Here is a 16,425-nt window from a genome sequence, read left to right as displayed (position 1 = left end):
TATTTTGGATCATATTTAGATAAGAATCTTAGAGAGTAATGTCTTAGCATTTCATTCTATCACACCTTCACTTAATTATAAGTATCAAATCAAGAAACAGGGATTGTTCAAAGACCGATTGCAAATTTATATTTTATTGCTGCCTTTTCCTGGTAATAGAGTACATGTTATCAGAGCAGAGTATTTGAGTTAATCCTATTATTGTGAATGATATTCCTTTCCTCCACCTCTGTACCATGTTCAGTTCAGGGCTTTGCATCAGTCCTGCTGGACAGAGACTCTCTTTCTTCCTGTATGCTAATGTAGCCTTTGATCGTCAAGGTTAAATCCAAGACTGAGCCTTTAACTGTTTTTGCAACAAGCTCGTCAATAGTCGCTGCTCTTGGGGTCACTATATTCAAGCTGCCATTTGGGGAGAGGCCAGCGATGTTTAACCTGTGTGCTAGCAATATCCCTTGAGGAGAAGCAGGAGGTATCTGATCGCCCTGGCTGACAATATCCCGAGATGTTGACAATACCCATTGTGGCCATGCTGACTCTGGTTCCCCTGTTCGGTGAAGAATGCTCTTGTTGGTGCCATGTTTCTCTTCTGAGTCTGAAGATGTTGATGATTACATCCACTTCCATGTTCCCTGTGGTGGTGTCTTGTCACCACGGCTCCTGCCACCACCCATGCCCCTTCCTTGGGCTTTGTGACTGCAGAAGTAGCTGAGTTCCTGAATGCAGGTTGTCTGGGAGGCATGTTGCGTTCATTCCTCTTTCTCACAGGCAGAATTAAACAATTCAGTGTTCAAGTGAAGGCATCTGATGCTGACTTGCTCTTGATCCCTTCTATAGAAGTGAAAGGCCCTTGACTATGGAGAAGACAAGAGTACATAGAATGAGACCAGAGAGCTCGTGTTCCCTACAGCAACACAAGTGCTTAGAAGAATTTTGAGCTTCGACATCCAAGCTTCCATTGGGTGCAGGAAAGGAATCCCTCTAATAAAATTCACTATGACACAGTGACATCCCAATCTTGCTCAAACAGTGCCAGTGAAAGCCCAATACTTCACCAGTGAATAACTTTATGTGCTTTTCAAAAAAGACACTTTTAGCATTTTTTTTTCTACTGGCCAAGTCATAGGCACTTTAATAGTTGATTTACTATTAGGACATTGTGTCATGCACACAAGCCAGCACTGGTGATGTATACCCACATCAGTACAGGAAAAGCAAGGGGAGACTGGTGGCCCACAGCACATTTGCCTCCCTGAGCTGTAGTAGTATTGGATCAGAAATAGAGCAGATGGTCAGGAAGCTATGTATGGCATTATACTATTGACCATGAAATTAAGACCGCCAATAGCTAAAGGAATCTTTGAAATATGCTCTTGGAGAACTCTTGGGAGTTCTAGGAACCTGCCCAGTGTGGCATAGTCTCCTCGAGCCTCCAATACTCTTCCAAGTGAGCCTAGCATCAAATGCTCTGCAGGACCTGTAGCTGTATCCCCCGGAACCCTGGTACGCCCTGGAGATGTCAGACTTACCGGTGTGTTGTTGCTATCTTCCTCAAACCCGGGAATGCAGAATCTGTCCCCCGCGAGGAGGGCCTGAGTACCGCTGTACGCCTCCACCGGGGGCTTCAGGATGTAAACAAGGTTCTCCCAGTGAATGAAAAGGTCTTTTGTATCGGATGAGGGACACAGCTGAAGGTAGAAAGAGCGGCCAGTGGCCAGCTTCAGGCGGAGCTGTTGTTTCAAACCATTATGGATGGAGATCTTGACCAGTTTCAAGGGGAACAGCCGGGTCAGCTCTAAGAGCTGGACGGACTTGCTACCATCCTGGGTGCCAGGACCGAATCTGTGAGTGTCGTCGCAGAGGGCAGCAGGTCGGGCCAGCAACATGACATCAGGGACGGTGAGGTGGGGGCTGGTGCGCACGATGCCCACAGTCACCATCCGCGCCCGATTGTGCACATCGATCACTTCGCCCCGTTTGCTGATCTGTATGAAATCGCTCTCGAACATGGGGGCGTACTTGAAAATGTTGTACTCGCCCTTGTACAGCTGTTGCTGCAGCTTGCCCATGGCAGTGCTGAACATGCCCATGGCCGGACTGCTTTTTGCTGTGTAATATGGTAACTCATCTTGGTAACTCATGGCCATCTTCTATAGACACAGCGCGGAAGCGGCCCGTTTCCGGCCTTTCTGGCAGATGGACAGTTGCCAGAACTGTCTGGTGGACAAGTCTGCAGGACTCTGGCTACAAGTGGCGACCCTGGTGAAAGTGCTGATTATTGACTGCCCAGAGACATTGGCACTTGGACCAATGCTGCCGGTGCGCGGAGACTTTGGAGTGTGCAAAGGTGGATGTAAGAGGAGGTGGAATCCCAGTAGAGGTCTTGGGTGCGCTGATGTCAAGGGCACAGAGATGGAGTCCCCGTGGCTGTTGGGGATGCAGTGATCTGGAAGGGGCAGAGATAGAGCCCTAATCAATATCGGGGCTGGCAGATGCGGGAGGCCGGAGGCGGAACCCCTGTGGATACGGGGGTTTACAGATGTTTTACGGGTGGAGGCAGAGCCCCAATAGATAAGGGGGTAAGGAATTGGAACCCTAGTGGTTATGGGGGTACACAGATGCGAAAGGCAGGGATGTAGAGCCCCAGTGCATAAGAAGGTGAACAGATGTGTAAGGCACAGAGGGAGGGCCCCAGTGAATATGGGGGATACACAGATGTGGAAGGCGCAGAGGTAGAGCCCGAGTGACTATGGGGGTGCACAGATGTGGAAGGCGAGGAGGCGGAGCCTCAGTGGATGTGGGAGGCGCACAGATGAGGAAGGCGCAGAGGCGGAACCCCGGTGGATGGCAGCGTGTGCAGATGTAGAGGTGGGCAGACAAAGTCCCAGTAAAAGTCAGGGTGCGCCCAGGTGGAAGCAGACAGAGGTCGGGGGCCCAGTATGAAGTCAGAATGCTCACATTGGAGGGGCACAAGTCGAGGCTCCAGCGTATGTTGCGTGTGAAGGGATCAGCGTTCACTCTGGACTCCCGAACTTCAGTTCCAACAGGCGTCTTTGCTGTTGGAAGGTGCCACCTCAGCTGCGGGTCTGGACCGCACTGCTGCTCCTCCTGGCAACCAAAGCCTCCGCCTAAGACTAAACCCCCCTGGAGACTGCTTTTATCCACTGCCGCCCATTGTGACCTGTGCTCATTACACAGCCCTTCGTCGCGGTGGCCCAAGGGCCCCTCCCCGCAGGCAGGCGCAAGGCGGTGTCTGCTCCAGCTCACCACCCCACCCAGCCCGGGCTGTGCACTGCGGACCCGCCTCTTCCTAAAGACCCATCCCGGGACCTGAATGCAGACCGGAGAATAATTGCGCCCGGGAAGGGTTAAGCACATCTGTAAGGTCTAAGTTTAAATCATGCAGCGTTTCAGCCAACACTTGCAATTTTAAACAACGCAGCGTCAAGAGATTCGAGTCAGTCCTTGGTAAACAGAGTAGCACAGGCTGTGCATCACTGTTCATTGTAGCGAGAAATGTCAGACGAGATTAATGTCTTACAATAGGGTAGGGTTAAATTGTGGAGCGTTCTCTGGTAGCATCTCCAGCAGTTGTGAAAATGATTAAGTAGTTCTCTAGCTAATGACAGAAGAAAAAAAATCGTTGACATTTTCTTTCTGTAAGGATTTCTGAAAGAGCAAAGCAGCGGCTTGTGTGTGGAAGAGGCTTGGGATTGTGCCTGTGTCCAAGTTTGTTCAGTAAAACATCTGAAATACTTATCTGGATGGCGTCATTTCAGTTTTCTTTGTTATGTTCTCCGTTTTTATTAATGTAATTGTTTTTTCCTAGTAGTAGGAAGAATAGAACTTTTATTAGCAAAGTATTTTTATAACATTGATAAATCTTATGTTTTGATGCACTCTGCATTATTGGAGAGATGTTCTAATTTTTCCCTGGATATCTTTGCCTTGGCGATGCAGAGAAAAAAGCCTTAAATCTGAATCTATCAGATTTCACCCACTATGAGATTTTTATCAGGGATAAAGTGGGAAATTTTGCCAACTGTTATCAATATTTTCACTTCAAAAACTGAAATATTTACTAGCTTGACAACACTTAAGCACATTTTATAATTTGGGGATCTTTAGTTCTGGAAGTCGAAGTGAACAGTTTTTTTCCTTTCATATTGAAATATCTCATTATTTCTGGTAATTTGCATATCTTTATTTTTTGAGAGATATTTATATATCTGCAGCAGTTCTAACTGATCTACTCAAGGTCCTTAATTCTTAATTTCCATTTGACCATGTTACTTACCTCTTAATTAGCCGGAGCCAGAAGCCAAACGTATATTTAGAAATTGAATATACATTTTAAAGTTCTCCAGGTGGCTCTACTTTATTTTTTAAAGGAATAAGTAGCATTAGACACATTCTAATTTAACAGCTGATTTAAAAAAATAAAGATCATACCTGTCTTCTTACAGGCACTTTTATGCATAAACATATATTATAAGATATTTATCTTAAGATTCCATTAGAGTACTGAGTTAATTGCCTGGTCTCCAGGGAAACCAGAAGATAGATTGCTTTAGGGCTTATGGACTTTCTAATTTTATTCCTGACCAATCATTAGATCCACAACAATAAAATCATTTAACATTCTGGCAAATATGTATCTATTTTCACAAGTCTTATGACATATGACATTTTTATCTGAAATTCTAGAGATTTAAAGAACTGTCTTACTAATATTTTCCACAATACTTATGAAGCTCAGATGGTTAAAATTCTATCAAATTTGAGATTAGAACATTTTAAAAATATAAGTGTAGCAGCATTCTATATTTTTTCTCTTTGAATGGATCTACAAATGGTGGTGATTGTGTATGTCTATCTGTTTTTTGTTTTTCTTTTTTAAGGGTGGACACATTCAATTATGCTTATGGCTTGCTCCTGGGTCTGTGTTCAAGAGTTACTCCTGGAGGCTCTTAGGTCATATGTATGGTACTGGGGATCAAACTGAGATGGGCTGCATACAAGGCAAGTGCCTTAATCCTGTCTCTCCAAATAAATGATAGATATTTAAAAAATGAGTTTATTTATTTATTTATTTGCTTTTTGGGTCATACCCAGTGATGCTCAGGGGTTACTCCTGGCTCTGCACCCAGGAATTACTCCTGCCGGTGCTTGGGGGATCATATGGGATGCTGGCGCTTGAACCTAGGTCAGCTGTGTCCAAGAAAAATGCACTACCCCCTGTACTATTGCTCTGGCCCCAAGTTTATTCTTTTTTTAAAAAATAATTTAATTTTTTAAAGCTATTCACAATAATGTATTACATTCAATATTCCAACACTAATCCCACCAGCAGTATACTTTTCCATCACCTGTCTGTAGCACTGTCATCCTGTTCATCGATTTTCTCGAGTGGGGACCAGTAGAATCTCCACTGTGAGAATTGTTGTTACTGTTTTGGGCACATCAAATATGCCATGGGTAGCTTGCCAGGCTCTGCCGTGAGGGCGGGATACTCTCGATAGCTTGCCAAGCTCTCTGAGAGTGATGAAGGAATCAAACCCAGATTGACTGCTTGTGAAGTAAACGCCCTACCCGCTGTGCTATTACTCCAGTCCTTCCATCACCATTATTTTGAATTTTCCCACCACCACCCAAGCCTTCCCCTAAAGCAGGTCCTAAATATTTGTATTGGTTGTTATGAATAACCCACTGGAAAGTTTCCTTAGAGAAAGTGTGTGAAGATTACTGTACCTCACCCTAGAGCCATTAAACCTTTGTATGAGAGACTACTAGCATATTGTTACTGGTTCAGCCTTTGTGTGTTAATATATATGTATGCATATATATATATACATATATATTTGATTAGGATGAGATTGGTTGCTTTCTACATTGCACTTCATCAAATGTGGTGTGCTACTCTTGGTTCATCAGTGGTGTAGAGCATGTCACAGACACACGCTCCAAGAATTCTAAAACTTTAAATAGGGTGATACAGCTGCAGTTAAATTTATAATTGGATGGTGATTTTGAGGTCAGGAGGCATCTATGCAGCTTGTAGTTCTCTTCTGAAACTTATTTGTGAGTCTCTGGATTGTGGGTTTTAATGAGTGTATATAGCTCTAGAGGCAGTTTGCGGGCATGACTGTCAGGCTCCCCAAAGAACAGGGATAAGGGGGAAGGTCACCGATTCCAAGTTCCATGAGAGCCTGGAAATTTAGTCACAAAATGTGCATGCCTGAGATTTTCAGAAGATTCATTCTCATGGATGAGGCTTGTCCTGAGCCTGTAGAGATTGACCCTGAGCATGACGACAATCGGGTTCTGGAGATTTTCAGCTGTGGGGGCTCTGTTGGGGCTGCCCTGGATGAGACTCAGCATAGCATGGGGTCTGGAGGCATCTCTGCATCTTGTGGCTCTCTTAAAATGAGTTTATTCTTACTGTTCACTATACAAGTTTGTGTGCTGTAAATAACTTAACTTCCCTGGATCATATTTTTCATACCTTTGAAAGAGATATCTCCTTTATCTGTTAGTTCCACAAGAGAGGCATCTAACGCCTTTCTCCTCTCATAATAAAACTGCTGTATACTTTGGTGCTGAATACTTCAAAACCATAATGAAGGGAGGAAATATTCACACAGTAACTCTGGGAACTTGTTGATTCAGCATGTAGTCTTGTTTTACTGTTGAAGTTCTTGCAAAAGCATTTAAAAGAGCCAAAGGTTGAAATGTCTGACAAAATGTTGATGGAAAGTCAGTCAGTGGGAGTTGTCCTTAAATTTATGTGATTGGAAATATGGGGCTGAAATTTAACATAGAATTCAGTCAGTAAGGAAGATGACTGTGGTAGGTAGGTTCATTCTTCCCAAGTACATCTATATCATAAATTTACCTGTGACTATGTGAACTTGCATGGCAAATACCTGCAGATTTGATCGTTTAGGATCTTGGGATGCAGAACAGATGGGCCCATTGTAGTCACAGTGGTCCCTGTAAGAGAAAGGCAGAAGGATTAGCATCAGAGAAAGAGATGTAATGATGAAAGCCGAGGTTGAAAGGATGCGGTCATAAGTCAAGGACTGCAGAGGTTGGAATGGCCAGAAATATATTCTTCCTGACTACCCTTAAAAGGGGCATGTCCTGCCCAAAACATTAGTTCAGTAAGAATCATTTTGGACTATTGGAGACTTGGGTTCAACATCTCATAACCTATGTGGTCCCCTGAGCTCCCCAAGAGTAATCCCTGAGCACAGAGCCAGCAGTAAGCCCTAAGCACAGCTGGATATGGCCCTCAAGCCAAACAAACCAACCATCTTTTAGTATTGAAATCCAGATAGGAATTCATCCTTTTTTAAAGGATGTGTTATCTTAGGCTTCTAAACTTGTGTTTAGGTTAAAGCAGGCCTAAGAAGTTAACACAGATTTTGTATCTGGCTTTGAGATGTTGCTATTGCGAGAACAATTAATTATATGTTACCAAGTCCAAGGTGTTTGGCGCTTGGGGTATATCCGTTAATAGATCCCAAAAAGCATCAAAAGCAGAGATTTATTACTGCTGACTAGTAAGGGAGATGGTGATAACTCTTAAAGCACAACCTCTCAGACAACCAGTCCAGAAATGTAGAAGTTGTTGTTGGTGTATCAGCTGGGAGTCAGGAGGAGTTTCGCAGCATGCGCACAGTGATTTATCAAGCTGCAAATGGTATCCTTAGCATGCATAGAGGGGGAGTTGCTGAGCGGGTCATATCACAGGTCATTTTCAGACAGCGCATTCTCTACTACAGTCCTGAAGCTACAGGTCTGGTTTGAATAAGTTCTGTCTCGAGCAAACTAGGGTATCTGTAGGAATAGGGTCTTGCTCAAGGTTGATAAATGAGGAGCTAAAATAAACAGTATTTAAAACCACATAATGGAAAGCAGCTATAGAACTGAGCAGTGGATAAAAAGTGAAAGAGTTCTGAATAGCATTATAGAAAAAAAGACTAGATTTTTCTTTTCTGTTTATTTTTGGGTGACACTTGGTGGTGCTCAGGGCTTACTCCTGCCTGTTCAGGGATCACTCCTGATGGGGCTTAAAGGACCATATGGGGTGCCAAGGATTGAAACTGGGTCACCTGCATGGAAGGCAAGTGCCCTACCCCCTGCACTATCTCTCTAGTTCCCCATAGTATAGTGTTTTTCTTTGTTTTTGGGTTACACTTGGTCATTCTTAGGCTTTACTCCTGGCTCTGTGCTCAGAAATCACTCCTAGCCGTGCTTGCTGGACCATATTGTTCTTCTGGCAATTGAATCTGGTTGACTGCATGCAAGATCTGCTGTACTCTCTCTCTAGCCTCAAAAAGTCTAGATTATTTAAAAACAGAAATATGAATGTTAATAAACCATGCTAGTGAGAGCTCAGAAGAAAGTAATTTGGTAGAAGAAACCTCTTGTCTTAATGAATACCTAAATTTTCTTAAGCAGGATGTTCATAGCATGCATTTTAAAGGCTTACTGGGAGAGTTCAGAGCAAAGTGAGGAAAATCTGCTAGAATAGTTATGTCTAGAGTTTTACCCATATCTGATTTAGATGATAAGATTTGAGATTTTTGAACTGATGAGATTTGAGTTTAAATTGATGTCTCACTAGGTTAAGATTTGTGAAAGGAGACTGTTGCTCGTGGGTGAATGGATTTAACATGGATAAATGTGAACTTTAGGGATCAGAGGATAGGTGATTATGACAGAATAATACTTTCCTGCATCTCCTTGTTTTAAGTCCTTGAACCTGCTAATATTTTCAGCTATATGGCAAAGGGACTTTGTAAATATAGCATTATGATCACAATGGTACAAACCAATGTCAAAATGGTTGCCTTTAGATGGGTGTAAAGATACTTTTATGCACTTAGAATATCTTGGAGTATATATACAGAGCAGTAAGTGATTTATAAATCAGGCAGGGCATTTGCCTTGCACAGGGCTGACCTGGGTTTAATTCTTCCATCCTTCTTGGAGATCTCAGCAAACTACTGAGAGTATCTTGCCCGCATGACAGAGCCTGGCGAGCTTCCTGTGGCGTATTTGATATTCAAGAAACAGTAACAACATGCCTCAATGGAGACACCACTGGTGCCCGTTTGAGCAAATTGATGAACAATGGGACGGCAGTGATTCTATTTCATAAAATTAAGTACTATTTGATATAAAACACATACAAAATTGTTCAATAAATATCTCCTACTTTGTAAGGAAAATAAATACCACGAGTTTTAAAAAGTTATAATACATAAGTATGGCACCATGGGTTTTCACAGAGGAATCTGAAGATTATTTCTTGCATCTCTTTATCTACAGATTCATTCATTGATCCCAACTGTTTATTTATTTTTTGACCATTTACACAAATTTATTTTATACCAGCCAGAGTCTCTTATAGCCTCGTTATAGCTATAAGAAGTTTATATCAGAGTCTCTTGATCCCGCGCCTGACTGTCTTTGCTGGGGCCTCTCAGATGGGGGTGAGTTGAGTTTCCCTCCCCACCCTGAGCAGAGCCCGGGAAGTTGAAGACCTCTGGAACCCAGCCACAGTCATGCTCAAGGCCTCGTTCCACATCTTAAGACAAGCCTCACACAGGCACCAGCAGAGGGACCCAGGTGGGTGGGACCCGGGGCTGAGATCTTCAAGCCTGCTCAGATCGGGACTGGGCCTCCTCCACCCAGATCACCCATTTTCCAGTAGGTAGGCAGCCATACCCACAAACAGGCCCTGGCACCGTGTAATCCCACCAACGGCCAAGATCCAGAGACTATAAAACCAAGCTCCCAGAAACATGCAGCTGCTTATAGACCTCTTACAGCCTAGTTCTCCCACTTGGAGAACCTGTCAAGGTACTGAGAGCATCCTGCCCACACAGCAGAGCCTGGTAAGCTCTTGTGGCATATTCGATATGCCAAATACAATAACAATGGTAAGTCTCATTCCCCTTACCCTGAAATAGCCTCCTATGCTCTATGCTCCTATGCTCCTATGCTTCCACTTGGAAGAACGAGTAAAGAGAGGCTGCTAAAATATCAGGGCTAAGATGAATGGAGACATTACTGGAGCCCGCTTGAGCAAATCTATGAGCAATGGGATTACAGTGATACAGTGATAAGGTAATACCAGCCATTTATATACCCATTCATTCTTTCAATCATTTTTCATTAATTTACCTGAGTATTTTTTATACTAGTTTATATCTTTTTTAAAAAATCTGGGTGTTTTATTCTGTACATTTAAAATTCATCTACTTAAATTTCTTTAAAATAAAGTTAGTGTAAGTTAGTGTAGGGATAGCTGGAAGATAGAGTGAGATGAATTGTTTATGTAATTATTGTATATGGTAATTATTTTTCTTAATTATTGTTGGAATTTAACTTTCTGTATTTATTAGTGAAAAGAAACTTTACCCCTCATTGTAAATGAAAGATCTTTTTTAAACTGGGATTTACAATACTGTTGATTATACCTTTCATGCAGGCATCAGTCCAATGTTAAACCCATCACCAGAGAGCCCACTTCTCCCCCACCAGTATCCTAAGGATACTGCCCCTTCCCAGGCATACACCCTATTTCTGTCTCCCCTGTATAATTTCAGTTTTATAGACAAAATATCCAGTTTCCATGACTTTAACAAGTTGTTGTTTCCTTACTATGTTTCCTTTCTTTCAATCCCACATACAAGAAAGATCTTTTAAAAAATAATCTATTGTAGAGGTGGTGCACCTGCACACTTAACGATGAATAGAACTGAACTCCCAAACTTCCACAATCCACAATTTTTCAATCAATAATAACTTGTTAAGGGGATGGGGCAAGAGCACAGCGGGTAGGGTGTTTGCCTTGCACGCAGCCGACCTGGGTTCGATTCCCAGCATCCCATATGGTCCCCTGAGCACCGCCAGGAGTAATTCCTGAGCGCAGAGCCAGGAGTAACCCCTGTGCATCACCTGGAGTGACCCCAAAAGCAAATAATAATAATAATAATAATAATAATAAGAATAACTTGTTAAAATAATTCTTAAAGAACTATACATCTTTCTTTTTTACAGGCGTTCTAATTATGAAAATTAAAATTGTAAATAATTATGTGCTAATACTCTTTGAAATTTACATGAAATAGATAATTCTACAAGTGTAAATTTTAACATGACTGAGGAGAATTAAGGAAACTTTAGGGAAAAATCAGAATGGGCCTATAAAAGTTTAAAAGTATGTTTTATCCTAAAAGGAACATTATATTTATGTTAGAAAATATTGTATTGTAGACAGTGTTTAAATATCCAAATAAATAAGTAAAATTTAAAAAGTAACAGGTAAAAGATTGTAATAATAAAATATTTATGAAATATTTATAAAATATTTATGATATTCCTGTTCCTCAAGGATTCCAGTGATATTTTTATTTTTCCTCTTGAACTCATCCTATTATCTGGTGTGTTCATTTATTTTCAGACTTTTTCCCATATTCTTTTTAGAAGTTTCCTCTATGTCATCTTGGAGCGCCTCAATCTTTTCCTCAATTGCTGTTTTTCTGCTACTCTGACCTTCTACTGAATCTTTTTTTTTTTTAATCACCTACCATACTCTTAGTTTCTGTCATTTCTGCTTGAAGTTTTCTCATTTCAGTTCACACACTTTCTTGTGCTTTGCTGACTACCTGTGCCGTCATTTTTTTGAGCTCACAAAATTGCCTTCAATGTGATGTTGCTGAATTTATTCTGAGAGTTTATAGAGCTGGTTGGTGCGAGTTGAGATTTCTGTGTTTTCACTCATTGAACTTGGTGGGCTTCTTTGTGTCTTCACCATTGTGTCTGCTAAGTTTCTGCTATGCTGAAAGTGAATCTTTGTAGTTACACTCCCTGGAAGTCTCTAGGGATTAGGCTGGGAGTCTCTCTTTTTTTTTTCTTGCTCATCTTTACCCAGTTACATGCAGTTACTATGAGCACTGTGAGATTTGGTGAAAAGAGCTGTGGAGCTGGGCCTGTTGATATGGCAGAGATCAGTCTTGGAGGCTGCTGGGACCTACCCAAGAGTGATAGGAATCCACTTTTGGTTCCAAAAAGACTGAGAAGATGTCAACTGGGAAATTAACTTAACCTGGAACGATGGCGGAGCAAGGAGAATGCATTCTATTTTTGCTGTTTTTGTGTGTGTGTGTGTGTGTGTGTGTGTGTGTGTGTGTGTGTGTGTGTGTGCGCGCGCGCGCGTTTTGTGCTCACTCCTGGGCCAAAGAAATAGTATAAGGGTTAAGGATAAGGATTTAGGAACAACCTTGTATGCAGTCAGCCCATTTGCTCCCCAGAACCACATGTTTCTTCAAGCACCATGATCCTGCAGGCCTTCTGGTACCTTTAGGTGGTCTGGGTAATCCCCCACACTGTAGGTCCTTGGAAGAACCACATCTTAGACCCTCAAATTGAACCCTTGAGGGTTTTACTGAGAATTTGTTAGGAGTGACCCTTAGGCACCCTGAGTATGTACCCTTTTCCCTGCAGAAGATATATTTCATTGAAAGCGAAGAGACTAGGGACCCTCTGTGCCTAAAGACTTTGATTCCAGAGACCTAACACATTTGGGCATCCAGCGCAGCTTCTTACAGCAATGCACTGGGACTGTGAGCTGGGCTACAACTCTGTGCTGCCCGGAGATGGATCTTTCCTCTCCACCCTGTCTTTCTGCACGGAAAATGGCGACGGCAGCAACATCCACATGGCAGGAGCCATGTTCTAAGACTCCTAACCCAGAGGTATACGGTTTTTACACTTGGGGCTCCTAGGGAATCATGGGAAGTGGGTGTAACCAGCACGCCCTCGGCCCAGATAAATCCGGAGCTGCTGAGAGCGAAACGGACCCTCTGCGCCTAAAGACTGATTCCAGAGACCTAACACATTTGGGCATACAGCTCAGCTTCTTACAGCAATGCACTGGGACTGTGAGATGGGCTATGCAATTTCTGGCAGAATTTTCCCTGGACTTTATAAAGAAATCCGAAACTGCGCGGACGCTGCTGTGTCCACGAGACTTAACATCTCTTAATTGTCAGCAATGCGAAACGGTTCCTTTAGCAGGTCTGACTTGGGGGGGAAACTCCAAATAATAACAGTGAGTTTTTTGTTGAAATATTGAAGGTAATCAAAGTAGCAGCCCTTTCTCTGGACTGTGAACTAAGCAACAGCCCTACGCCAGCGGAGAAGAGGAAATATTCCTCTTTCCCGGTTGTTTCCCAATTTTGGGGAGAAACGCTGCGAGGCGTCCACCATACTATGAGGCGCGGGAAGGGGGATGAGGGAAAAAAAAAGGAAAAGGAAAAAGGGAAAAAAAAGTCATGTACTTGGAGCAGTGGGGCTGCATATCTCCTCATTCTCAGAAATGGAAAACTAATTATCAAACGCTTCCTTGGTAGTAGGGCAATCTATCTTGGGGGGAAACTCCAACAACAATAGTGAGTTCTGTGTTGAAATATGGAATATAATCAAGGTAAAGAGAAAATGAAGTGAAATTCATCAGTTATGCAGTTGGGCTTGGGGGTCGGGGGCGGGAGGTTTACTGGGGTTTTTGGTGGTGGAATATGGACACTGGTGAAGGGATGGGTGTTTGAATATTGTATAACTGAGACATAAGCCTGAGAACTTTGTAACTTTCCACATGGTTATTCAATTAAAAAAATAAAATAAAAAAAGAAAGCGAAGAGGCTAACTAAAATTTGATAAGGGCTTATGTCAGATATGAGAAATCTCTAATGAATTGGGTTGAACGAGGTAGATGCACTTCTCTCTCATATCCTTGTTATGACTGAAGTAAAAGCTTGTTTTTTGAGGTCAAGGAAAAGACTGCATCTCATTACAATATTGAATTTACTGCTACTTCAGATCATATAAAGAGTTCTATAATAATTCATTATATAATGTGAAAGCAATTGGTGAATCTGAATTTTTTGGAGAATTCTAGTTAAGCTAATTATGAAGAAAAATTACTTGCTAGAGCAAATCTTTACTATCACTAAAACCTCCCTATTTTGAACTTGGATACCTAAAAGGACTTTGATTGAGAAGAAAACCGATTCAGTATCAGGTTTGAAGGCTTTTAAGAATAGAGTTAACAGTCCTTGCTTTGCAGGCTACAAATTAAAATGCTCTGTTTTCTGGCACGAGGAGAAACCCAAGGCTTGTTCACGCATATCAATTAGCATACTACCAGTGTGCTCTGAAGCAAAAGTCACATTTTTTGTGATTTATTATTGTTTCTGCAGAAACCTGGAAGATATCAGTCTTCCAGGCTCTCCTTCAAACATATCTTCATGAATTATACCAGAAAAAATTCAGAAGTAATATTGAAGAATAATATGCTTTTTAAGATTTTGCTTATAATGCTGCTTTTATTGATAGCTTTCTCTCAGTAGCAAAGTGGTGTTTTCAAGTATCATCAATTCTACTCAGCCAGTGGATCAAGGAGGCAAAGTATATTTTAAGGTCTCACATCAAATAGAATTTCATTTTGTTTTAGTGATAGTTTCTTTCACTTTGAAAGAAAATGTTTTTCTGTAAAAAAGTTTTTCTGTAAAACAATATTTTTTAAATTTACAGAAAAACTTTTGTCATTTAATTTTTTCCTGACTTTTTGGCCACACCTGGTAGTTCCAGGCCTTACTCCTGGTTCTGTGCTCAGGAATCACTCCTGACAGGCATGGGTGTACCATATGGGATATCACAACTTGAACCCAGGTTGACTGTGTGCAAGCTAAGTGTCCCACCTGATGAACTCTGGCCCCTGGTTCTATTTTTCAAAAAAAATCATTACTTTTGGTTTCCTTTTTCAGTGAAATTGAATCACTGAAGACAGCATCATGGAGTGTGTGCTTATGTTTCTATCATTGTCACTGGTCACTGTTATCCTGTTGCTCATCGATTTGTTCGAGCAGGCAGCAGTAATGTCTCCATTGTGAGACTTATTGTTACTGTTTTTTGCATATCCAATATACCACAGGTAGCTTGCCAGGCTCTGCCGTGCAGGCTCAATACTCTCAGTAGCTTGCCGGGCTCTCTGAGAGGGGCGGAGGAATCGAACACGGGTCGGCTACGTGAAAGGCGAACACCCTACCGCTGTCCTATCGCTCCAGCCCTCTAACATTGTACTTTATGGAATTGTGTATAAGATCTAAGTCTTTACTCCACCTTGAGTTGACTCAAATTTTGTGAGTTTTTGATCTAGTGCCATTTGTTTTTGCAAGTGGCTAATCTATTTCCCCATCTGCTTGTTCCATTAAATGCTCTTGGATCCATTGTCATAAATTAATTATTTATGCATTTGAGGGTTTATTTCTGGACTCTCAATTATATTTCAGTGTTCTGAGTTCTGTCTTTATCCCAACACCATACTTTTGGTTACTGTAACTTTATAGTACAGTTTAAATTTAGGGACCATGATGCTTCCTATATTCTTTTCTTCAGGATTGCTTTGGCTTCTCAGGGTTTATGTGGCTTCAATAAATTTTTGTCATATTGTTCTACATTCTTGAAGAATACCTAATTTTGACAGGGATTTTATTACACACACATATATGTCATATATATGTAATATAAGTGCCTTTGATATGGTGGTCATCCAAAGTATTGGCTGATATTCAATATACATTTATGATAAATTATCCCCAAGCACTAGGGATATGACTCAATGTGGTAAAGGTGTTTTGAGTCATATTCTTAGCACTTGCTGAATTGGATTGGAACACATTGTTAAATGAACAATTTAATTCTTCCAATCATGCACATGGAATATTTTCCCATGCACTTGTGCCCATTGTGTCATCTATTTTTTTAAAGTCTTCTTTGCATGTGTGTGTGTGTGTGTGTGTGTGTGTGTGTGTGTGTGTGTGTGTTTTGTGGGGGGGACCATACCCGGTCGCAGGATTTAGTCCTAACTGCTTTTGGGGATCACTCTTGCCAGGGTTTGGAGGAACATAAATGGTGCATGCATAAGAACAGCATTAGAGCTGCATGCAAGACAATTGTCTCACTCACTGTATTATCTCTCTAGCTCTCCAAAGTATTAATTTTTATGAGCTTATTTTATGTTTACTAAACAAAAAATTGTATTAAAAACACTCTTGACATCATATTGATTCTGGAGAGAAAGGGCATGCAAAATTGGATTTTTTTCTCTGTAATATAAGTAACTTACAAAATTTTAAGAGGAGGAAAGATAAGATTAAGTAAATGTTAGAATCTTTCTACTGCCTTTGTTCTTTGTTCCACTTTTTATCTTTTTTCTTTTCTGCCCTTTAAATAGTTATTTATAGTTTTGACTATATAAGTATTTCACCTTTGTTAAATTGATTTCTAGGTACTTCATTATTTTTTGGTCTGATTGGTTTTGTTTCTTATCGAAATGCAGTAGGTTTT

The 16,425-nt window shown here is 41.4% G+C and overlaps 2 protein-coding genes across 12 annotated transcripts in view; one reads left to right on the top strand and one right to left on the bottom strand.

Annotated features, from left to right (window-relative positions):
* The window catches only part of ANKS1B (ankyrin repeat and sterile alpha motif domain containing 1B), a 1,196,591-nt gene that overhangs the window by 293,968 nt on the left and 886,198 nt on the right, over positions 1-16,425 (top strand). The gene's annotated exons all lie outside the window — the stretch shown is intronic.
* On the bottom strand, positions 750-2,141 carry GARIN6 (golgi associated RAB2 interactor family member 6). The gene is made up of 2 exons (XM_055118392.1): positions 1,530-2,141; positions 750-854 (listed from the first exon to the last, which is right to left on the bottom strand). Exons 1-2 carry the CDS (start codon positions 2,139-2,141, stop codon positions 750-752), a joined length of 717 nt encoding a protein of 238 aa, XP_054974367.1.

The sequence above is a fragment of the Sorex araneus genome, chromosome 10 (assembly GCF_027595985.1).
Source record: "Sorex araneus isolate mSorAra2 chromosome 10, mSorAra2.pri, whole genome shotgun sequence".
Classification (NCBI taxonomy): domain Eukaryota; kingdom Metazoa; phylum Chordata; class Mammalia; order Eulipotyphla; family Soricidae; genus Sorex; species Sorex araneus.
This window is presented reverse-complemented; position numbering and strand designations above follow the sequence as displayed.

What these genes read in the sequence shown, in the direction of transcription:
- GARIN6 (XM_055118392.1), bottom strand. Translation starts at nt 2,141, where the DNA reads ATGAGTTACCAAGATGAGTTACCATATTACACAGCAAAAAGCAGTCCG. An exon ending in AAGATAGCAACAACACACCG is followed by an intron (nt 855 to 1,529) that starts GTAAGTCTGACA and finishes TCTTCTCCATAG; the next exon opens with TCAAGGGCCTTTCACTTCTA.